We start from the raw sequence: 25,461 nt of genomic DNA, 5'->3' as shown, positions 1-25,461 counted from the left end.
CTCTCTCTCTCTCTCTCTCTCTCTCTCTCTCTCTGTAGTTTTCTATTATAATAGAAATTCTTGTGATGCAAGCTGAATTTTCAGCATCATTACTCCAGTCTTAAGTGTCACATGTTCTTCAGGATCAATTCAATATGCGGATGCTTCAAAATTGGAGTGAACTCGCGTTTTAAAAAAGTATCTTATACTCACCTCAAAATGACAGGAAAACTGTAATATTATTACAATTTAAAATAATAGTTTTTCTATTATAATAGAAAATTCTTGTGATGCAAAGCTGAATTTTCAGCATCATTACTCCAGTCTTAAGTGTCACATGATTCTTCAGGATCAATTCTAATATGCGGATTTGCTGCTCAAATTAGTTGGATTTGTTGATGAATAGAACGTAACAATGTAAAAGTCTTTACTGACACTTTTGATCAATTTAATGCTTATTAATTTCTTTCAAAAGAATCTTACTGATCACACATTTTTAAATGGTAATTTACATTATCAGAAGGACGATCCTGATCGGAAAAAATCAGATCTCACCCTACATTTGTCATATTACGAAAGTAAAATGAGTTGCATTGACTTTGATCATTTGAAAATTGCACTGTAATTTCTCAATGTTTTACCAGAGCTGGGCTGACATTTCCTAATGTTTTTTTATGGTGTGTTGTTTCCACAGTCGGACAGTAACACCAGTTTCCTGAGAGCAGCCAGAGCAGGAAATGTTGAAAAGGTGCTGGAGTTCCTCAAGAGCGGACAGGACATTTCTACATGCAACCAGGTAACTTCTTCCATGAACCAGGATTTCAGTGTTACAAAAAATAAGAAATGAAGGCAATGTTTTCTCATCGGTTTCCTCAGCCTCAATTTACACTTATTTAAAGGCTGGCTTTGGAGGCGATCTGAAGGGAGGGTGGGATCTTATGCTTTCAAAGCTAGCTTGCTATTGCTAGCCTCTCCGAAATTGCCTACCCTACCTTTAATTCAAATAAATTCAACATTTGGAAGTTTTGCACACTGTGACAGTTCACACAATTTTTAGATTATGAATTTATATTAATATAATCGAATCTGTGGAGATAAAATAGGTTGGGTAATACTGAATTCTAAGGCCTAGGCCTATGTTTTCCAAGAAGCAGGTTGTCATAAACTTCTTTCCAGCTTAAGAGACATATTCTGTCAACTCTGTGTTAGCTATGCACTCTTTAGAAAGTCCTAGATTGTTCTTTGTGAGGGAAGGATAATCCTGATTATCAGAAATGCGCCTGCTTTTTTAGCACACATTGCATTATGATGTTAGAGAGCGATACTGATTCCTGACAAATGCTGCATTGCCATCAGGACATCATCAGCCAGTTCTCTGCCAGGCACTTCTTTCTATCAAAGGCTTTTTAGTCATGCGTGTCTCTGGCAGCTGTTCACACTCCCGACCTTCTGTACCTTCTGCATAACCAAACCCTCCCACTGTCACAGCACTGCTGTGTTCAACCATTCCTTACAAATTACCCCTGACATAATAACAATGCACGCGTATCACCAAATATGTTGAAAGCAAATGGGTCTTTAGTCTTAATATGTGTTAAGTCAATACGGAACTGAAAATCAAACAGTCCTAAAAAGCAAACATGCACGTAAAATAAAAATGTATCCAGTCAGATATATGATAAAGCTAACTTTTATTAACGAGCAGAAGATGCCACATACAAAATACCATTCAACGAGTTTGGCACAGGCATGAACTACAAAATTACCAAACAATGATCTTCATGGCACTGGTTTTTAGAAGGGTGTGCCAAATAAATATGATGCAAATGTAGTACTGAGTCATTATACTAGCAAACAAATACCCAGAAACCATGACCAACCCAGGGGAAAAAAGAGAAAGTACCTTAATGTTACACTAACACTGGTTTAATAAGACTGTAGAATAAATGTAGAAGGCATGATTCACTAAGTTTGACAGTGTGTCCAAATTGAATAGCATATCTTCTGATTTATGATGAAAACTGTGGTTGTTGTCTTATTTTTATTTTTTTGGATAAAATGCAACTAGATGTGATATTTTGTTATCAATGGCATGAAAAATAATAAAATAAATTGTGACTCGACTATCAAAATATGTTTTGGAATTTAAACATATTTTAAAAAAATACATCAAAAAGCATAAATAGCCAAATGTATTAATGGAAGTGATGGTGACGGATCTAATTAATCTAATATAATTAATTTAATTTTATTCCAATTTTCAATTCAAATGGACTGAAATTACAACAGAGACAAATGTCATAGGGTTGCTGGGACCCCTTTATTATGTAGTGGGCTGAAATTGCCTCTGCTCCAAACTATAATAGTTTTCCCCATGACATTTATCCATCATGATGTCATATGGAGTCGCCAGTAATGAGCATGTCAGCACAACAATGGACAAGCATTCCATGTTCTTTTCTCTACAGTCCACTTTTCTAATCCTCGCTGAGTGATATTGCAACATAATCTGCCCATGTTTTATCTGTTTTTCTTCTTTCCACTCTTTCACTGGAATCCCTCTCTCCGGATGCAAAAACTCATCCAGCTTTCATTATCGAAATAAATGAGATTAGAGTCTAGTTAATTCTCTCTGCTCTTACTGACGTGTCTGAATGTTAGCCACACTGCGTTACACAAGAGCTGTCATGATTTACCCATCAAACACGGAATGAGGTGCATTAGTAAATGAAGACAGGTGGCGATGTCTGAATTAGGGGAATGCTTATTTACAGCTCGAGAAAAAGAGATTAAACATTGAAATTCCACGTTTAACATGTAAGCATGATTTATTAATAGCATAAGTGACTTTGACATGATATAATGAAAATTACACATTTTACAATGGTTAAAATTCGCAACAATCTTTTTCTGATCATTGCACTGAAATAGAAAAAAAAAGGCTGTTGCCAAATTTAGCCATAGTAAAATCTGTATTAATAACTATTCTTTATATCAGGGATTTTTAAACTGGGTCTGGGGAAAAGTTGAGATGAGATGAGATGAGATGAGATGAGAATAGACACTAAACACCATTAAACAAAACAAAACAAAACAACATAAAACTAAAAACATAAAACAAAACACAAAGCAAAATAAAACATAAAACAAAATAAACCAAGATATACATTTAAAACTTTCTAATATATTTAACATGTTAACCATAATCTTTAATCTTTTAATTAATCGTCTTCATTTTTTTCCTACAGCTATACATAACAATTTCCTATATTAAGTAATCAATCTAGAAAAATAATATGAGTGATCTATTAGTGTAGAGTACAGGAACAATTTTTATTCCATTGTGATTTTCCTGCAAATATTCCTGCTATCTATCATTTGCACTAATAGAAAATGTATTAATTATGCCCCACTTTGCACTTAGAACGGACTCAATGCGCTCCATCTAGCAGCCAAAGAGGGTCACGTGGGGCTGGTGGAGGAACTTCTGGAGAGGGGTGCGACCGTGGACTCTTCAACCAAGGTTAAGCACACAAATACGCTCACAAATTGGAGAGAGGGGTATGTGATTCCCTAATGGCTAGAGAGAGTAAGTCTGATGGAATGTTAGTCATCCAGCACTGTGATATGATGAGTACAGTTGGACTCTGTTGACTCCTGTCATCTTACACACAGGGCCAAACAGACACACCCACACAAGCCAGGAACTATAAACAGATGGCCAGCAATAACACAGACAGCAGAGAGCTCTATAATGCAAGGACACATTTTTATTATTATTATGTACTAGATTCGTAAAATTCCTTTTTGCCTGATAAGATTTCTGCAATTTCATGCAAGCAGTGAGTAAATGAGGTCAAATGTCCTACAGTCCCCATTGGCAAATAGCTTTTCTTGTTTCAAGCACAAACTTCTCTGAATTGTGTTAGATTTGTGCATAAAAGAGATGCAAAGTTGCTTTTGGGTTAAGAAAAATTAGATATTTTCTTTGAAAATGTCCTAATATCTAATGCAATTTTGCTTCTGTAGTAAAAGTATGTTGTTTCGATATCTTGTTATAGATATTTTTTTTATAAGTTGTTGGGATATTTTGACTGTAAATCAAACCCACAAGAGTAATAAATATTTTTTCAGCTTTTTTCAGTGTCAGCGGTTTGTGATTCACACAAGTATGAACATACTCACACGCAAACAAGTGCACAATTAATATCTATCTCCCTTTCCTCTTCAGAAAGGGAACACTGCATTACACATTGCTTGTCTGGCTGGGCAGAAAGAGGTTGCGAAGCTGTTGGTGAAAAGAGGAGCAGATGTAAACTCCCAATCACAGGTGAGAAAAGCATACATTATATAAATTATAATAATAATATACAATCAAATAATAGTTCATTTAATTTAATAATTTAAGGATTATTTTAAAGTTGCTGTAATATTAAGCTTTACAGTACCTGTATGTTACTACAGAATGGCTTCAGTCCACTTTATATGGCTGCTCAAGAGAATCACCTGGATGTTGTGCGATATCTTCTGGAGAATGGTGGAAACCAGAGCACAGCCACAGAGGTTTGTGATTGCGAGTGGTGTGTGTGTGTGTGTGTGTGTGTGTGTGTGTGTGTGTGTGTGTGTGTGTGTGTGTGTGTGTGTGTGTGTGTGTGTGTGTGTGTGTGTGTGTGTGTGTGTGTGTGTGTGTGTGTGTGTGTGTGTGTGTGTGTGTGTGTGTGTGTGTGTGTGTGTGTGTGTATTCTTTGCAACATGCCCATACAAGTATATATGTGTCTCTTAAAGAGGAAGCTAAACAAAGTGTTACTGACAGAATGGGAAAAGAGGTGCTGCAACAATATAAAACATATGAATTCCTTTTTTTGTTTTTTAAACATTCAAGCATGAAAAACTATTCTAGTACACCCCAAAAACAAAATCAAGACTTTGTAAAAGGGCATAATAGGCCTTCTTTAAAGAGGAGAGCATTTACACATTACACCCAGACTGTGATTTTGATTACTTGCTTCTTTTCTTTCACTACATATATGATATTGTTTATCAAACATGCAAGGTAAAGACGGTCTAAAACTGGATGGAAGTGAAATATCAATCTGAATGATTTGAAATCATATTCATCACTGCTACAAAATCCAACTTATAGCATCAGATTGTTTATGGTTTCTTACCTGTTCATTTGCTGGTTCAAGCTGGTCTAGTGTTTGATGGATTACCAGCCACTGGACTTGGTTTTAACCAGCATATTGGTCAGGATGGTTATTGTTTTTGTGTCTGAGCAAAGAGATGGTTCTGTTTGTTAATCTCTGTCTATCTGTTTTCTCCATTTCTAGGATGGCTTCACTCCTCTGGCCATTGCTCTGCAGCAGGGTCATAATCAGGTGGTTTCTCTGCTCCTGGAACATGACACGAAAGGTAAAGTCCGTCTGCCTGCTCTCCACATCGCTGCCCGCAAAGATGACACCAAGTCTGCTGCTTTGCTGCTCCAGAACGACCATAATGCTGATGTCCAGTCCAAGGTAAGAGAGTAAAGGAGTCGGGATTTCATGTTCATACTTTTGGTTGGTACTATAGCAATAATATGGTTTTTAGACATGTTTGTAATACCATGGTTTTATGGATGGTAATACAATTTTTAGACATGGTGTTAGAGGTCTGCGCAGGATGGATTTTTCAATTCCGCCCCAGATAGCAAATGACATCTGGCCCAGTTGAGGTCCACATCTCCCACATTTTTCTGGCCCCTTCGATGACTCAACCTGAGTGTGGCTGGCGATAGCATACATTTACGGGCCTCATCTGGGCCAACTATGGCACATATGGCTCAGTTCTGGTAGTGGAAAAGGTCACCACATCTGGGCCATACACCCTGCCGAAACTTTCACATTTTGTCCAATTCCCTCTCGCAAAAGCCCGTCGGATAAAGTCTACACAGATTTTTCAGTCCTGGTCCGGTGAGATCTGTCTCATTTCGTGGCTATTTTTACAATTTCCACAGACGCAAAGCTTCAGATCTCCAGTCACAGAGTTTTGCTTGCTGCTATTGTCAGATAATTATATTTTACGGTATTCCACGAGTCATTTCTTTCTCCCGCTTCTCGCGCACATATTACTATCTTCCCTCCCACATCCACACTCAGCAATTCAAAACTTGTCCCGCAGATTGCAGACCTCTACATGCTGTCATGATAGTATCCTGTATTGTTTGAACTAAATGCATGTCTGAGCTGTTTTAACTGAAAGCAACTTGCAGTGGCATATCTTAAAATATGTCAGAGCCATTTATTTGTCTCAAGAGGCTCACCAGTAATGGTAAATTTAACCTAATTAAACTAATGCCTAATCCTAGCTTAATCTAAACCCTGTCTGTGAAACCAGGCCTTAAAGTACTGTGTAAAATACCATGGTATTTCAATATGGTAATCATATATTAATGTCACTGTGCTCAATAATTTTTAAAATGATTTATTTATTAATTAATTAGTCTTGTCACAGATATTTTTCATTGAGGTTCTTTAAGCTATTGAGATTGATATTAGAACACTTGTTTCGATTGATTTCCTTCACTGAATTATAGTCATGCTTTTGGATTGCTTCTTTTAAGATAAAAATCTAAAAAAAGGTTTTAAAAAAATCCATTTTAATAAAAATACCATGTTTTTTCCTCAGATGATGGTCAACAGGACTACAGAGGTATTAAGATTCTCAACAGAATCCTGCATTCGTCTTGACTCTTGTAAAGCCTAATGTGCTACTTGACATTGAATCTTTCTTTTACAGTGCATGGGAAGAGTAGAGTCTTGTCCCTTTAAATGTAGTGCATGACACATTGTTGTTTTTATTTTAGTGCAACACTGTTTTCTCAAAATGTATGGGTGTTTCTTGCTCATCACGATGTTTTGAGTAGGCAATAGGGGTTCATTATGTTATTTAATACCACTTATGATTTTACTAACGGGCTAAACAGACGTTTAACTCTTAATTGTGCATGTGAACTCATGCTGTCACTCTCACTGTCTGTGTAGAAGTCTCTCGGTCACATTTTTCTGCACCTTTTTGTTAATTCTGTTTTTTAAATTGCACCATGTCTGTCAGAATGGAAAGGTAAGAAAACAATCAGTAAGACAGACAATGCAAATTTCCTATCTATACATTCATCTTTAGTAATATGTAGTGAGTAGTTGCTGACTAACATTTGTTCAGATATTTTGTTCATCATATTTATTTATTTTCGTTGTCACTGAGAAACTTCTCATCTCTCTCTCATGACACTGGGAATATGCACGTATATAATAACATGTACAAATCTAATCTTTCTGTTTCTTATTTCGTCAAAGTTTTTACTTTTCATTCACTCTAGTGCATGGTGTGGTTGGATCCATTGGTAGCAGATGAGAATACAGACACTTCTTTTACTTTGCCATTCTTTTCCTTCTGTTAAGTTTTTGCACAAATGTGATGATTCATTGGAATGCTGCATGGAAGATCATGGATTATGGATGTTTTAAATTAGTTGGAAGACTTGCACTAGCAAATTTAACTTCATTCTGTTTTCCTTTTTCCCTTGTTCTATCCCTTCTTTTATCCCAATACTATTCCATTGTCTAACAGAGTGGCTTCACTCCTCTGCATATCGCTGCTCACTACGGTAATGTTAATGTGGCCACGCTGCTGCTCAACAGAGGGGCGGCTGTAGACTTCACAGCCAGGGTATGATCGAAAACCTAAAAGAAGTTATATGGTCTATTATAGCATACTTTTTTGTACCAATAACATATATTGTCCAAGTCCTTTGGCCTTACTCAATGTACTATGATTTTGGATGCATTACTTACCATAGGCAAATTATTATATGAAGCAGTTTCACAGACAGGGCTTAGATTAAGCCAGGATTGGTTCAATTAGGACATTTAAGTAGCTTTTATAAACATGCCTTATAAACATTACTGGTGTGCATCAAAACAATGGCACTGACATATTTAAAGACATTAAAACCGCTCAAAAATGCATTTTAGTCTGGAACTAGACTTAAGCCTTGTCTGTGAAAAAGTGGGAAAGTCTTCTAAATCCATGCAATGGCTTTCTGTAAGAAAACGGACTGATATTTAAGATGTTATTCACAGAAATCACACAGTTATTATTTTTTGGTAAACTATCCTTCTACAGGGACATTTTTGATGTGCACAGTTAACCAGATTTCGTCACAGTCGATCTAATGAATTGTCGTTTAGTGTAACATGAATTTCATATTCTATCAGATTTCACATATATGAAGCAAACAGTTGCAATTCATCTTTTACTTTCCCTGTGGTTTAGTTCACTACCCCCCCCCCCGTAAGTATGAATAAATAATCTATCCTAAAAGATGTACTGTTTTGTTTAGAATGGTATAACCCCTCTCCATGTGGCCTCCAAACGAGGAAATACCAACATGATTGATCTGCTGCTAGATAGGGGGTCTCAGATTGATGCCAAGACCAGGGTGAGTATCAATACTGTAGATCCATCAAAATGCTGTAAAACAAGCGCCCTCCTCCTGTACTTTTAACAGCAGTTTAGAGTAACAATTAATAAGCGTACTTATTATATATGAAATTAATAGCATTTTGTGAGCAATGCATTACGATTGTCAATTCATACTGTTTTAGGCTAGGGTCACCAAACTCGGTCCTGGAGGGCTGCTGTCCTGCAGACTTGAGCTCTAACCAGCTCCAATGCTTCAAAGTTTGTAGTATGCCTTGTGAGACCTTGATTACAGTAGCTGGTTCGGGTGAGTTTAATTGGTGTTGGTGCTAAACTCTGCAGGACAGCAGCCTTCCAGGACCGAGTTTGGTGACCCCTTAAGTTTAAGTTTTTTTATTTATTTTTTTATTCTGGTAGCAGCAGTTGGATGGGTGTTTTCGTGTGGATTTGTGAAAGTTAGTTTAATAATACATTGTGCATGTACATGTATATGTGTGAGTTTTTGTATATGCTGTTTGATTGTTTTTGTCTTCTCTCTGTTGAACAGGATGGCCTTACACCTCTGCACTGTGCTGCCAGAAGTGGACATGACCCTGCAGTGGAAATACTGCTTGAAAAAGGAGCTCCCATACTGGCACGGACCAAGGTACATGGAACCATACGTTTTTAAGTGCTTCCTAAAAACTGCTAATGTTTAACTGCTCAATTTAGGTCCCCACTGTGACACGAGTCCCCATGAGTCGGTGTGCATTCAGGTTCAAGTCACACACACACGCACGCACACACACGCACGCACGCACGCACGCACGCACGCACGCACGCACGCACGCACGCACGCACGCACGCACACACACACACACACACACACACACACACACACACACACACACACACACACACACACACACACATTTTGTCCCCATAATGTAGGGTTTACCAGGCCACACACACGTCTTTACTGTAATCAATTTAATGTGTCCTTGCTTGATAATGGTAATAATTTCCTTTAAAAAAATAAAGGTAGTGTGCTATCACTATGGTACATGAATATGGTAATCATATAATATAATTGTCTCATCATCCCATAGTATTACTGCTCCATTGTGCCACCACAGCACTTTTTGATCTGAGTCTGATCTGTTTTTTTCTCTCTCTGTATTTCACCACACATAGAACGGACTGTCCCCGCTGCACATGTCTGCTCAGGGCGATCACGTCGAGTGTGTGAAACACCTGCTGCAACACAAGGCACCGGTTGATGATGTAACACTGGACTACCTGACCGCCCTTCATGTTGCTGCCCACTGTGGTCACTACAGAGTCACAAAATTACTGCTGGATAAGAAAGCAAATCCTAATGCTAGAGCACTGGTAATTATTTTTCTTTAAAAGATGGTAAAATAAATGTGCATTGTGTCAATCAGCATTAGTATGTTTCCATCCACTTATTTTTATACAAATTTTGGTTTATCACATAAAAAAAAACTGGATGGAAATGTCCTAATTTTAAAAAATTTGCATAAAATAAATATGCGCTCATAATTTTTTATCAGTTAAGAAGACATGCGCATAAAAACAACAATGTAAACACATTGACAGAATAAATCCCTTGATGCGCAGCAACAAAATAACTCAGCAGAGGATGTGATTGGATAACTGGAACAACTAGTTGACTAGCTTCATTGGACAGCATCTAAAATGTTAGATTGGTCATTCTAAAAATGCCTGAGCCAAAGTCTGGAAATGGTTGGGTATAATTTCCTCCCAGAACTGCCACACAATTGCTTTCCCAAACACCAAGCATCCGCGTTTATTGCTTCCCCAATTGAAGCAACTTACATTTTCATTATAGATATTTTGTGCCCATTATCCATGAATTGGCGATTTTGTTCTCTTAAACACATTCATGGAAACGTCAAACCAAAATTGTTGGTTACGCTATAATTATAAACTTTAATTTGTTACCCAAATGTAGTGTTGTAGTACTCGAGACCCGTCTTGAGACCATTTTTTGAAAGTCTCAGTCTTGTCTTGGTCTCAACCGCACTCGTAGCTGGTCTTGTCTTAGTCTCAGACTAAAAGGACTTGTGATTTTATTTCAAGACCGGTCAAGACCACAACTGCGGGGATATCACTAAATTGCTGGCGCATTGTCTTATTTATTTGTTAGAATAATTAATGAGATTTGGATGTAAATTTTCCTGCTTCAAATACAATAAATAACTTGTTACTGTTGTGCTGGGCCAGTAATTACTGGGGAATTGTCAGAAATTAGTTTTATTTAATTTGATTGAATTACCAAAATTAGTTATGCCCAAATGAATGCCCAAAATAATTAAAGATATGATTGTAAAAAAGTATAAGATCTTGTTTTTTTTTATATTATAACTTATGATGTAATTAAGCAATATAACAAGAGCAAGAGAGCTGTTTTTACGAATATGAGCATGATTTCAAACATGATATTGATTTTATACGAATGTTCAATAAACAAGAAGTTAATATTAAGAAACTAAGTTTTTACTATTTTTGCAACAAAAATGGTTCCAAACAAATTCATAGCAGAAATGTGTGTTTCCAAGGAACACAGTATTCACTGGTCCAAGGAATGAGCTTCATGAATCAGGTGCTTTGAACGAATCTGTTGAATAAATGATTCTGTAATTCACTCATTAAGTGATTTGACACCACCTACTGGTGGTTTTGGTTTCATATTTAAAAGTATAATTTCCATCATATTTCTTTATTCAAATTTTTATTTTTAAAACATTAAAAACAACAATTTATGCAGGTGTATTTGTACCAATTCAGGTGCAACCTCTGTGCCACCTCTGCAGTGCAAAGATTAGTTTTGTTGTTAGTGATTTCATTTGATTGGTAACAGCTCAATATAATGTCTCATTATTGTATTTATTGATTAAATGTAAGACATTACTCAGGCAGTAAATGTGGATCTTTTAGATACATTTAAGGAGTGCAGATCTGGTCTTGGTCTTGATTCGGTCTCGCCCTGCCTTGGTCTTGTCTTGGTCCCGGTCCCACTCCCAACCACTCATAATCTTGTTCTTGTCTTGATCTCAACACACTCTGGACTTGGTCTCGGTTTAGGTGGTCCCCACTACAACATTTCCAGGTTAAATGAGTCAACTTTGGATTGAAACATAGCTAGTGATGTATTTAAATATGTTTATGTTTTTTTCAGAATGGCTTCACTCCTCTGCATATTGCCTGCAAGAAGAACAGAGTGAAAGTCATGGAACTGCTGGTTAAATACGGCGCCTCAATCCAAGCCATCACTGAGGTGAGAGTCTTGGCAGTATGTGACTGTGCCCTACTTCGCATACTATTTAGGATGGATAATATCTAATTTTCCATGTAACTTTGTAGAGTTTAATAATTTAATTTTGTAGAGTCAAATTATTACAGTGAGCTCAAACAGTGGAACGTGGCACTAACAATGCCAAAGTCATGGGTTTGATTCCCAGAGAATGCATGAACTTCAAAAATATATACATTGAATTCAATGTAAATGGCTTACAATAAAAGTGTCTGCCAAAGTAATATGAGTGCAAATAAGAGTGGATTTCATATGCTTACATTTATTGGAGATTGGTTCCTCTAGTTGTCCTGCTGACTCGACCGCTGCTTGCTCATTCATATTTGAGCTCCTTTATCTCACTCTCCTCTCTTTCTCCCTAGTCCGGCCTGACACCAATCCATGTTTCAGCATTTATGGGGCACCTCAATATCGTTCTCCTGCTGCTACAGAATGGAGCCTCACCTGATGTCTGTAATATTGTGAGTACATAATCATCAGGATGGACATTTTGTAGCATATATTTCTTAATATTTCTAGTAGGGGTGAGCGATATTGACCAAGAAAAAGGGGGATTTTTTGGAATTTTGTCGAAATGTGTTTTTGTGCTGCAGAACCTTGGCTAGATTAGGCCTTTTGTGGAGCTTACTCCCAAATCTTTTTATTTTCTTCATATTCTGTATGGTGGTTAGTTGACAGCTGTGACACAAATGAACTTTTCCATTAAGGGGCAATGCTTGACTCCCTAAATTGATTTCCAGGGACATTTTTACCTTTAGAAGCCCTTTTTTTTTTGTAACCTTATTAAATGCGTAATCTTTTATGACAAATTCTTGGATTTAATCAATAAACTCAATTAGAAATATAGCTGCAAGCAGCGATATGGGGCCAAGCACCTAAGGTACACCAAGCATAGCAGTACAGCAAGCATTGTAAACAGAGTAAGCACAGCAAATATAGCAAACAAGAAGTACAGCAAGCACAGCAAGTATTGCAAACATATGAAGCATTGTAAGCACATCAAATGTCATGAAAGCATAGCAATGTGCATCTGAAAAAATGCAAGTAGTTCTGTCACACTTTCATCTACACTGCAATTACAATTGCATAATAATATTCTGACATTGTTTAAAAAAAAATGAAATAATTAAAAAATTTAATTATATTTTAAAATATGAAACTTAAACCAAGTGATTAATTCAGTAATGAAACTGCTTTGTCTGTCCGTCTATTCTATTTACTATAAGAAAGTTTTGCTAACGTTCACATTGAGTTATGAAAATGTTCCCTGAACATTCAAAACATTCAGTTTTTTAAATGTTTAATTTAAAAAAACTCTTGGTTATACAAACGTTAAGCACTGAACATTCAATTTTATAATGCTTCAAACATTATGGGAATGTTACTTCTGAAAGTTCCCTGAACGTTCTGGAATAAGTAGTTCCATTTAAAAAAACATTATATGAACATCCAACTAAAACGTTTCAGAAAAAAAATTATAAACAATGTTTTTGTGTTAACATTTTGAGAGAATTATTAAAGACCAGATAGCTTTGAACAGACATTCTATTCATGTTACTAGAAAAATGTTAATCATAACTTTGAGAGAACCTTTCCAGAATGTTAGCCAACATTTTTTGTAACTATTTTCGCTGCTGCTTTCTAAAAGGCTTCATCACACAGTGAATGCTGAAAAAAAATGTGTGAAGTGACTCAAGGAGTGACATACTCGATAATCCCAGCTCGCACATCATTATTACACCAATCACAATATTATCATAGACGATACGTATCGCACACGCTAGTGTCAGAGCCGTGGATTAGCTCATGCTTTGGCACATTGTGGTTCTTATGCTTTCAGTATCAGCTTGCAACAGTTTTAAGTTCACGAAATCATTTTCGGTCCTTTGTTCCCTCCTCTAAATTAAGTAAAAGGCCTACACAGCATTGCATTTCCTGTATTACTGACTGTGTTTGTCCTCAGCGTGGTGAGACTGCATTGCACATGGCTGCAAGAGCAGGACAGATGGAGGTGGTGCGATGTTTACTAAGGAACGGCGCTCTCGTGGATGCCATGGCCAGAGTGAGTCAATAAAAACACTTACCAAAGAAAGCAAAAATACAGCTATTAATGACTACAAATAGAGATTTAAACATATCCTATATCTGTATTTCTCCCTCCAGGAGGATCAGACACCCCTTCACATTGCGTCTCGCCTGGGTCAGACAGAGATCGTGCAGCTGTTACTGCAGCACATGGCTCACCCTGATGCTTCCACCACTAATGGATACACACCTCTGCACATCTCCGCTCGCGAAGGGCAGGTGGACACGGCTGAGGTGCTGCTGGAGGCCGGAGCGTCTCACTCGCTCTCCACGAAGGTGCGACTGCAGGCATATCTGTGAAACTAATACTGACCCTCATTCAAATATATTATCAAATGTTATTTCACTAACCCTATTATTTAGTATATGAACTACCATTTAAAACTTTGTGATCGATTTTTTTTATGTCTTTGAAAGAAGTCTCTTATGCTCACCAAGGCTGCATTTATTTAATTAAAAAATATAGTAAAAACCGTAATATTGTGAAATATTATTACATATTCAAATAACTTCAGCATAATTACTCAAGTCTTTAGTGTCACATGATCCGTCATGAATCAAGAATCATTTCTTATTATTATTACTACACTTGAAAGCGGTTGTGCTGCCTTTTTTGCCTTTAAACCTTTTTATTTCAGGATTGTTTGATAAAGTAAAAAAGAACAGCATTTATATGAAATCGAAATCTTTTGATCAGTTTACTGTGTCCTTGTTGAGTAAAAGTATTGAAGTCAGTCCACGCATTTTGTGCAATAGTGTATGTATTTGTATGTATTTAACTAAAGATAAATACCCTTCCCCTTAATAGAAAGGTTTTACTCCTCTACATGTTGCTGCTAAGTATGGAAGCCTGGATGTGGCAAAACTCCTCCTACAGAAAAGAGCACTTCTTGATGATTCTGGAAAGGTAAAAGTCAAAACTTTAATCACCTACTCACTACACTACTCACATTCTGCTAACTTTCATTAGAGTATTAGTAGACTGTTAAGCTAGGTTACTTGCAAAGTCTGTTGGGTAGCCATCGAAATAAAGTGTTAGCAGATATTAAAGTCCCCCTGAAGTAATTTTATCCCTTAAAACTCATCTTTGATCACCAAAATGAAATATGTAAATGTTTATTCCTTGAAAAAAAATGTCATGCTTTAAAATAGCTTGAATGTAACTCTACACCCTTGCCTCATTTAGTATACGCGGTTCTATGAATATGCAAATTAGCCCCGCCTCCACTCACTCACACAAGCTCAGAGATCCATTCGTTGACAATCACATGTTGGACGTGATTGGTTACATGGTAGTTTGTGACATCAGAAACACCAGCGATTTCAAAACCGCAATTTTGAAACTGTTTTTGGTTGGTTTACTACAGTTTTAAGGATAGACTACTCAGCAATAGTGCTGACTTATGAATTTGCACATGGTTTGTCTTAAAGCATATTAAAAACACCACATAGACATAAAAAACGCTGGGGGGGCTTTAAGATGACAGTCTAAATCTCTTATGACTGGTAGTTGACATGTAGTTGCAAAGTTACTTATATCAAGTAGAATGCCAAAGGTGAACTATCAAAATAAAGTGCTACCAATTTTTATTTTGAAAATATGTGTTCATTATTGCCACTTTTCTTTCTATATTTGGCTTTCTGAAACAGTACGGTCTGACACCTCTGCATGTAGCTGCTCACTATGATAACCAGCAGGTGGCGATGATGCTCTTGGACAAAGGGGCCTCACCTCATGCTACTGCTAAGGTGCTAATCTTAAATTGATTGAAAAATGACAAATATCTGTTGCTGAATCCAGCAATACCAAAAACATGTATTACCTGATGGTTTGTGTTAATCTCTTTCTGTGCAGAATGGCTATACACCTCTCCACATTGCGTCGAAGAAGAACCAGACACAGATTGCCTCTGCGCTGCTTCAGTATGGAGCAGAGACAAATGCATTGACCAAGCAGGGTGTGAGTCCGTTACACCTGGCATCTCAGGAGGGGCACACAGAGATGGCTTCCCTACTGCTGGAGAGGGGTGCACACGTCAATGCTGCCACTAAGGTGAGATCTAGAGCCATTGATATGTGCAGCCTATGGCTGTCAAAACCACCAAGATATACATTTTAGACGAAATGGGACATGTGCTGGAATCACGATATGGCTTAGGCTTATGTGATTATTAAACTTCAAAAGGCTATGAATTAATTAAATCTGAAATAAATAAAATCTTATAGGCCTATATATATATAAGCCTTAAATTTGATTTTAAAAATCCTTCAGTGATACCCTGAACTTATTTACCATATTTTTTTCATCCAAACTGACTATTATAAATGTCGACACTATTTACGTTTACATGGACATTTTTTTGTTTTAATCAGAATTAAATCAGACTTGAACACTAAATAAAGGTATTGGGTTGATGTGCACATTTATTACACACAAGCTTCAAATGGGATTTGATCTTTTGACATTAAGCACACTGCAGAATATACAGAGTATCCCGCTGTTGGCGCATAAAAATCATCATCCTGCAATCGCTTCTTTTCTTTGTTTTAAAAAGCAGACTTAATTTTTATCTATTTCGGGTCCTGATTGGGAAACAACGAGCATATGAAGCTTTGTGCTGTGCTGCTTTGTATTTATCAAGCTGTCAAAACACCATTTCCCGCGCCCCAAAACAACACATCTGTGGATGAGAGTCCGAAGCAAGTATACTGAGTCGACATTCTCCTGCAGCACTTCACAGACGATAAGTGGAATGAGAATTTTAGAATGACACGACAGTTATTTATTACACTGTAATCGATTCAACAACATCAGTTTTTTTTTTCAACATCATGAAGCCATTTCTACATCATTGAACATGCGCAGAACTTTACAGTTTTTTTAGCCCGATCAAGTTTTGTTAGTATGTCCTATAGATTGGATTACAAAAGGTTTAATCCACCCCTTACAATGGCCAATTCATTCTGACTTTTTTATTCTGACTTTGCTACTAGTCCAAATACAAACGGATTAGGGTCCATGTAAACAGAGCGTCCTCCAGTCCACTTGTGCATTAGCAAATTAGTAGAAAGAGACCATTTGCTAATATAATAGGGCCACAAAAAAAAAATTGGCCTGTAGAATTCAGCAAGTGACCAATCAGAAAGAAGTATTCCAGAGAGCCATGCAATAAACATGAGTTGGTTCATAATTTCTTTTTTCTTTTTTTTTCCAGAGTGGTCTTACTCCTCTTCACCTCTCTGCTCAGGAGGACAGAGTGCGTGTGGCTGAAATACTCGTCAAGCACGATGCCAACATAGACCAGCAGACCAAAGTAAGCATGACTCGTAGTTTTATATTACTGTGGTTCTTTACTGTATTTTTATTTTTTTAAATAATAATTTGTAAAGAAAGTGTCAAGATATGTTAGATTTCAGCTAATGTGAAATTTGGTTGTTTCTTCTAGTTGGGCTATACTCCTCTTATTGTTGCTTGTCACTATGGAAATGTAAAAACGGTTAATTTCCTTTTGCAAAATGGCGCTAATGTCAATGCAAAAACTAAGGTAAGAGTTTAATATATGTACATATATATATTTTATTCTTTCATTAGGTGACTTAATAACCCAATTAATAATTATGTAATAAACTATTAATTTAATCTTTTTCAGTTATGAACTATTTGAACTATGATTGAATTAATGGATGGATGTTGCTGATATCTGTGATTGTTTTTTAAAGTACTGCAATTGTTTTATTTTATGAATTAATTTATACACAACAAGCATGCTGGTATTTATCTACTTCTTATTGTATTATTATTTTTATATAGTTTATTTTATTTTATAAGCTTAATATTTTATTGCGACTTTTTATCAAACAATTCTGTTGTAAGATTTTATCTCTCGCAATTCTAACTTTTTTCCTCAGAATTGTGTGATATAAATTTGTAATTGCGAGTTATAAAGTCAGAATTGTGAGATATAAACTCGCAATTCTGTTAAAAAAGTTAGAATTTTACTTTATAACTCACAATTGCGAGTTTATATCTCACAATTCTAAATTTATTCCTCGCAATTGCAAGTTTATATCTTGCAATTCTGACTTTAATTCTCGCAATTGCGAGTTTTATCATGCAATTTTGAATTGCGAGAAATAAAGTTAGAATTGTGAGAAATAAACTCGCAATTGTGAGAAAAAAGTCAGAATTGGGAGATAAAAATTTGCAATTATATTTTAAATTGGGAAACAAGCTTTCATAGTTTACTGTATTGATTTACTGTTTTTTTTTTCTGGTTTATTTTTTCAGAACGGCTACACGCCACTTCACCAAGCTGCTCAGCAGGGAAATACACACATTATCAATGTCTTGTTGCAGCATGGGGCCAAGCCTAATGCCGTTACCATGGTGAGGGACACACTCGTACTTACAGAAATTATATTAATAATGTACAGTATCTCTGTCCTCTAACCTCACACTCAATTTCTCTCAGAATGGTAACACAGCACTCTCTATTGCTAAACGTCTGGGGTACATTTCAGTGGTGGACACTCTGAAAGTTGTTACTGAGGAAATAATCACAACAACAACCGTACGTATCCTTGAATTTACATATTAAGAATTTTTAACGTGTGCATAAACAGTAGAGTGTGTACGTTGAATGCCTTGTTAATTTCAACTACTGTAGACGGTGACAGAGAAACACAAAATGAATGTTCCAGAGACAATGACAGAAGTTCTGGATGTGTCTGATGAGGAAGGTAAGATACTGTGTTTTATTAACTTGTATTATGCATAGTTAGGATGTCATATGTCTATGTAAAAGCTGATGTGCCTCTATAGCCCAGCATCAGATGGAGGAGGAGCTTTTTACTGAAGTCTCTATGGAGATCAAAGGTATAAAGGGTATAGATATAGAGTGAACCGAACTCACCCCTATACTAACAATACTGCATTTGCCAAAAATCTGTTCAGTTCGTCCTGTATCTATTCCAACGTATGGTTTGCAGTTGATGTGCTAACTGCAACCAGCATGATTATTGTGTGTAGAAAACTAAACCGTGGAAAACTAACTTTGTTCTTAGTTATTTGTGCAAATCTGGGGATCATTTTTCAGGGATGCAAACTTGTCACCTTTTGGCGAAATTCGCCATTTGAATCCAAAATAAGTCATGTGTGTGATTTGTGTAGATCCGTCAAGTTTTTAAAATGATGGTGGGAGGTAGGTTTCCATGTGTGTGCGACTGCTTTTAAAACACTTCTGTGCATATTTGTGTGTGAGGCACAAAGACAAGGGTTTCTATTTCCAACATGTTTTTTTTTATAGCATAGAGGACTCTAGCCAATCACAGGCATCTCTGTTAAAAACAATGGCCAATCAGGGGTGTTTACTGTATCTTAGTCAGAATCCACTCTGAACAAGTTTTTGTTCAACGCAACTTCATTCTACATTCTCGCAAATCCTCTCATCATAACTCCATCTATGTCTCTTTTTTCGCCCTGATGAGTTTGCATCTCTGATTTTTAAAATCATAAAATGAGAAAACATGATATCTGTGGTGCACTGAGCATTTTTAATTAATAATACTTACATAATGAGTTAGCGTTGCTTGTTATGGCTGTCATCACTATTACTATTACACATATTAGATGACAGAGTAAATAAGCAAAATAATATGTTATATATAAATATAAATTGCAATTATAGATAAATTCATCTTCACTTATTTTATTTTTTATTTATTTTGTGTTTTCTGTCTCTTTTTTTAAATCTTTACCATCACAAATCCGAAGTTTCATAATAAATGTTATTTGATCTGAATTTCAAAATGATTCTGTTTCATTTGCATTTATACTGGATCAGAAAATGATTTGTTGAATGAAATTGGCAGTGTCAATCAATCCATACTGTAAATGTGTGTATGAGCAGGTGAGGACACAATGACAGGTGATGGAGGGGAGTACCTGAGAGCAGAGGACCTGAGAGAACTTGGTGATGACTCTCTACCTGGACACTACCTGGATGGCATGAGCTACACCCACAACCTAGACCGGTAAAAAATCCCACAGGCACATTTACACACACAAAACAATATTTAACTATTCAGCAAACAAGCTAATTCCTTCTAAAAGCTTATTAGAGTTAGTCCCGCCCCCAAACACACTGTTTGAGACAGATTTAATTTAAACATTTGTTGATGTTTCTGGGGATTTGGCTCTCAGAAATACACACATAATGCTGTCTTGCCCAAATGCTTGCATTGTCCTACCACAGGTCCCATGAGACCCCCAGTCATCTTGCTTACAGAGGTGAAGGAATCTTGATTGAGGACATGATCTCCAGCCACCAGTTTCATAAGGTGAACTATCACACCTCGTATGTACTTCTCATTTAACATTTGGGCCTGTGTTGTTATCATTAACTGAAACTATTAGTAATTGAAATAAACATGAAATAAAATAAAATATAAATATTACAGTACATTAAAAACTTAGAATTAGAAATCGTGTCTTTGCAACCAACTAAAATGTATACATTTAAGTACTAAAATTACTAAGACATAAATTTAAACTGAAAAATATAAAAATAAAAGCTAATTCAAAATGACAAAAAAATACTATAATTGACACTTCAAAAACTTCATAAAGTGATGGTAAAACTAATCCACATGAATTGAGCGGTTTAGTCCAATTTTTTGCCAAAAAAGAGACTAGATCGCTTTATATGATGAACAGATTTAATTTAGGCTTTCTGTCAATGGAGGGACAGAAATCTCTCAGGTTTCATCAAAAAGATGTTCATTTTTATTCCGAAGATGAACGAAAGTCTAACCGGTTTACTAACCATTTAAAAATATACAAATATAGGCTAATTAAAATTGTTAATACATACTATAATAGAATATTAATATTAGTAAATATCTCATGATATGTTTTTCAGGTGTCAGCATTCTCTCGAGAGCATGAGAAGGACTCATATCGACTGAGCTGGGGTGCTGAACATCTGGATAATGTGGTGCTAACCAGCACTCTTCTGCAGTCAGGGTTAGTAGGTTTCATACACACTCAAAAAGACAAACACACACAGTTGCCTCCCCTGTCCTTTCACAAGGTGTGTATCCTTATTCAAAGCAGGCATTGCGTTAGATGCCACTCTTATGGATCATGAATGATAGCTGCTCAAGTTCCTCTCATATTGTTATTTCAAGCTCTTTGTTTTTTCATTTATTACACTCACATCATCTCCCTAAATCACTCTCGGCCTCTTTCTCTGCTGTTCGTGATTGTGTTTTTGTTCTGCTTTTAGCCGATCTACCCCATGTCTTGACCATGACAACAGCAGGTGACACTTCTCTTCCTTGTGCCCCTTTTCTTCCTCTCTTCATCTACTTTTATTACATTATTGCATGTACTTTTAACAACTGACCACGTTGAGCTTTTTTAAATGAGCCCTTGTGCCTAGAACATTTTAATAAGCATGTTTTAATGAATACAGTTACTGATGTCTCAGTATTCATAGAGAACCCCATGAATAATATTCTGTAATATTCAATATTACACACATGGGTTGTATGAAACTGGACACATTGTGTTTCTCAAATCCTACAGTATTTCCCCAATTACCTGTTGAGCAATACCTGACATTAAACAACACTCCTCAAAAGTTTGGGGTCCGGTAGATTTTTTAAAAAGTTTTATTCAGCAAAAACGCATTAAATTGACCAGTGTTTCATTTGACAGTAAAGATATGTATAATGTTACAAAATAAAAATTTTAAGGAGCACAACTGTTTTCTACATAATAAGAAATGTTTCTTGTGCACTAAATCAGCATATTAGAATGATTTCTGAAGGATCATGTGACACTGACTAGAGACTAGAGTAGTGATGCTGAAAATTTAGCTTTGCATCACAGGAATAAATTACATTAAAACATATTCAAATAGAATTTTTTTTTTTAAATATAATAATATTTAAAAATATTACTGTATTTTTTATCAAATACATGCAGCATTGATGAGCATAAGAGACTTTCAAACATGAAAAAAAAAATCTTACAGACTCCAAACTTTGGAACAGTAGTGTACGTCGGTGAGTCTGTAATTTTACAACACAATGGCAACGCAATCAAATAATAAAATGAGTTTTCTGGGTTTATCAGAAGTTAATCCTGAAACACAAAACAAAAGGAACCGGAAACATTTCTAGTGAAGTGTGTAATCTCTAATGGCACCAAGGAGAATTGCAAAATGTATGATTGTTTACAAACATAACAAAGCCCACAGAGCCTATAAAATAAGTTTGGGAAATGCGACAGACAAGTAATAATGCAAGGTGGCATCCATAAGTTTAAAAACAAGAATTTGCACACTTAATGTATTTATTCCTGTATTTCATTTCTGGGTTAAGTAGCATTGCATTGTGTGTTTCACTGTCACTTGCTGTTGTTCTATATAAACAGCTTCCTGGTCAGTTTCATGGTGGATGCTCGCGGCGGAGCCATGCGTGGCTGTCGGCACAATGGGTTACGCATTATTGTGCCACCTAGAAAGTGCTCAGCCCCTACACGGGTTACATGTCGTCTGGTGAAGAGGCACAGACTGGCCTCTATGCCCCCTATGGTGGAGGGAGAGGGGCTCGCAGGCAAGATCATTGAAGTTGGACCCACCGGAGCCCAGTTTCTTGGGTAAGCGGGTGCAAAGGCTGAAATTGAACATTTATGCCGTATCACCATGAACATTTTCGTCTACTTTTATGTATGTATGGGGCAGTTATATGTTCTCTATTTTGTCTCGTCTTGACTGACAAAGCAGAACAATATGTCAACGTGTCCTAACCAGAAGTGATGTTACAAATCAATTTGTTTGTCTACTCTGAGACTTATTGGCTAAAATTACATCACATTGCACAGCTGTTTATTTTGTGAATTATTGGACCAATGAGATTCAATGGATGGGGCTACTGGGCATCAGTATTATTTCAGTAATATTTATATATTATTATAATAATTATTCATATTTTAAATGAGCTTTTATTTTTATATTTACCGTTTTTACATTAGTTTAAGTTTTAGTAGTTTTGTATAAATAAATAAATATATACATATATAGCTTTAATATATTTTATTTCAGTCTTACTTTCAGTCATTTAATTTTACACTTCAACTTGTTTTATTTCAGGCAACATTTCTAGTTTTCGTTTAAGTTTTCATCTAATATTTATATTTTATCATATTTTACTTCAATTAACAAAAACTAAAAAAAAAAAAAAGGTTTTTAATAGTTTTGGTTTAAATTAAACAATAACAACACTGCTGGGCATGACACTGCTGAAATAGAGAGCAAGCGAAAAACAAAATGTCACAGCTGGTTAGGACAAACTCATTTAAGAGCTTTTAGTGTTCGTCTGTCCTGGTTAGGACACTTGTCATCGCTAGTTGGTGATGAATGACAACAATGTTCCTCTCTCACTAAATCTGAGCTCAGTAAATCAGGTTCACAGTGTGCCTTGTTTTTTTTGTTTTTTACATCTTTTTTAATCGCTGCGATCGGAACAGTAAACTCCACCTCCCAACAGCCCCTCCTCCTCTTAATGAGGGTGAAAGTCTTGTCAGCAGAATTCTGCAGCTGGGTCCACCCGGCACCAAATTCCTCGGGTAGGAGAGATCCTAATGCCAAATATCCACTGGATACCGATCACATTTCCCCCTGATTCTTTTAAATACACCTCCATCTCCAAGATGTCATATTCTTTTTATTTTGTCCCTTTTTTATAGTTTTGTGAGTTCGTTTTTATCATTCCGAAATAGAGGTGTTCCCTCAATTTCCCTTTTCCTCCCTTGTTGCATTTTGGATATCATTTGTAATTTATTGTTATGTTTTTAATGTATTTGTCATGTGCTGTGTGTCTGCTGTATATCGCATTATCCATTGTTTTGTTTACTCTCTTTTTCCACCTTGCTGCATGCTGCATTTTCCTGTTTGTATGTCCTCCACAGATGCAATATCTGTTTCTGAACAACAACCTTCAATTTGTGCAGTCTAAAGCCATGCATTAATTTGTCTGAAATAACACCCCTTATTTTGCAGGCCTGTAATAGTAGAGATCCCTCACTTTGCTGCATTGCGTGGGACAGAGAGAGAGTTAGTGATTCTACGCAGTGAGACAGGAGAGAGCTGGAGAGAACATCACTGTGACCATACAGAAGAGGAGCTGAATCAGATTCTCAATGGCATGGACGAAGGTGAGTGTGTCCTGAATGCACCGAGACACTTGTTTGATTAACATAACACACCTTGAATTTGCTCTTACACTTTAATCAAACTCGACCTGTGGTGTTCCACAGAACAATCGGTTGCATTTATTTGATCAAAAATACAGTAAAAAGAGTAGTATTGTGAAATAAAATTTAAATGGAATTGTTTTCTATTTGAATATATTTTAAAACGTAATTTATTCCTGTGATGGCAAAGCTGAATTTTCAGCATACTCCAATCTTCAGTGTCACATGCTCCTTCAGAAATCATTCTAATATGCTGATTTGGTGCTTTGAAACATTTACTTATTATCAATGTTGAAAACAGTTGTGCTGCTTATTATTTTTGTGGAAACCATCATACATTTATTTCAGGATTCTTTGATGAATATAAAATTCAGAAAGAACAACATTTATTTTAACAGAAATGGTTGGAACGTTATAAATGTCTTTAATGGCCTGTTTGATCAATTTAATGCATCTTTGCTGAATTATTTATTTTAAAAAAAAAGCATTAATTTATATTTTAAAAAAATCTAACAGACCCTAAACATTTGAACAGTAGTATAGGTGTTACAGTTAACGTCTTCAGTTGAAAAGGTGATTCAGTACATAACTCTGACAACTAAGTTGTGGAATGGGTTACCAATGTTCATCAGATCCTCTACTACTGTGACCATGTTTAAATCTCAGCTTAAGACATATTTGTTTGATGAAGCCTTTGCTGACTGCTAGACTTTGATTTTATATCTATAGTATTTTATTACTTCTTCATTTTTACATTGTATTCTTTCTTGTATTTTATTGTGTTTTATCTAAATTGTTTGAAATTGTACAGCACTTTGGTACACAGTGTGTTTTTTAAGGTGCTTTATAAATAAACTTTGAATTGATTTGATTTGAACTACTGGTTTGGATTGGATTGGATTGGATTGGAAGTGTAGGCCTATTCTGTGTGAGACTATCACACAAACATAATTATTCACCATTTAAGTACACTTAATTGTATAAACCCTTTAATGCATACCTGAAATCATACTCATAATATTAGATGAATTGCACAAAAAAAAAAATATATTAAGAGATATTATTTGTAATTTTCACACTAGAACTGGACAGTCCTGAGGAGCTGGAGAAAAAGCGAATATGTCGCCTAATCACCCGGGATTTCCCACAATACTTTGCTGTGGTGTCCCGCATTAAACAGGACAGTCACCTGATTGGTCCAGAGGGTGGGGTGCTAAGCAGCACACTTGTTCCACAGGTCCAGGCTGTGTTCCCCGAGGGAGCCCTGACTAAACGGATACGTGTGGGACTACAGGTGATCCACACTGTGCCTTGCAAGCTTGATCATTGACCTTACATT

General features: G+C 36.1%; 1 protein-coding gene across 4 annotated transcripts in view; it reads left to right on the top strand.

Moving 5' to 3' along the window:
* ank2a (ankyrin 2a, neuronal) overlaps positions 1-25,461 on the top strand; it is an 89,867-nt gene that overhangs the window by 30,892 nt on the left and 33,514 nt on the right. For 2 of the 4 annotated variants that reach the window (XM_077205094.1, XM_077205093.1), the window contains exons 2-31: positions 674-775; positions 3,404-3,502; positions 4,211-4,309; positions 4,444-4,542; positions 5,310-5,495; positions 6,646-6,669; positions 7,588-7,686; positions 8,360-8,458; positions 8,987-9,085; positions 9,613-9,810; positions 11,642-11,740; positions 12,139-12,237; positions 13,740-13,838; positions 13,940-14,137; positions 14,670-14,768; positions 15,512-15,610; positions 15,717-15,914; positions 17,077-17,175; positions 17,308-17,406; positions 18,150-18,248; positions 18,334-18,432; positions 18,529-18,601; positions 19,771-19,894; positions 20,116-20,200; positions 20,782-20,885; positions 21,148-21,183; positions 22,302-22,526; positions 23,397-23,495; positions 23,929-24,083; positions 25,205-25,416. In XM_077205094.1, the coding sequence (XP_077061209.1) occupies positions 674-775; positions 3,404-3,502; positions 4,211-4,309; positions 4,444-4,542; positions 5,310-5,495; positions 6,646-6,669; positions 7,588-7,686; positions 8,360-8,458; positions 8,987-9,085; positions 9,613-9,810; positions 11,642-11,740; positions 12,139-12,237; positions 13,740-13,838; positions 13,940-14,137; positions 14,670-14,768; positions 15,512-15,610; positions 15,717-15,914; positions 17,077-17,175; positions 17,308-17,406; positions 18,150-18,248; positions 18,334-18,432; positions 18,529-18,601; positions 19,771-19,894; positions 20,116-20,200; positions 20,782-20,885; positions 21,148-21,183; positions 22,302-22,526; positions 23,397-23,495; positions 23,929-24,083; positions 25,205-25,416 (3,504 nt within the window). The remainder of the gene's footprint in view (positions 1-673; positions 776-3,403; positions 3,503-4,210; positions 4,310-4,443; positions 4,543-5,309; positions 5,496-6,645; positions 6,670-7,587; positions 7,687-8,359; positions 8,459-8,986; positions 9,086-9,612; positions 9,811-11,641; positions 11,741-12,138; positions 12,238-13,739; positions 13,839-13,939; positions 14,138-14,669; positions 14,769-15,511; positions 15,611-15,716; positions 15,915-17,076; positions 17,176-17,307; positions 17,407-18,149; positions 18,249-18,333; positions 18,433-18,528; positions 18,602-19,770; positions 19,895-20,115; positions 20,201-20,781; positions 20,886-21,147; positions 21,184-22,301; positions 22,527-23,396; positions 23,496-23,928; positions 24,084-25,204; positions 25,417-25,461) is intronic. The other 2 variants (XM_077205095.1, XM_077205096.1) reach the window with 2 other exon arrangements.

The sequence above is a fragment of the Siphateles boraxobius genome, unplaced genomic scaffold (genome assembly GCF_051911475.1).
Source record: "Siphateles boraxobius isolate OS27281-9 unplaced genomic scaffold, OSU_SipBor_1 53, whole genome shotgun sequence".
Classification (NCBI taxonomy): Eukaryota; Metazoa; Chordata; class Actinopteri; order Cypriniformes; family Leuciscidae; genus Siphateles; species Siphateles boraxobius.
Note: the sequence above shows the minus strand (reverse complement) of the source record. Positions and strands in the feature narration are given on the sequence as shown.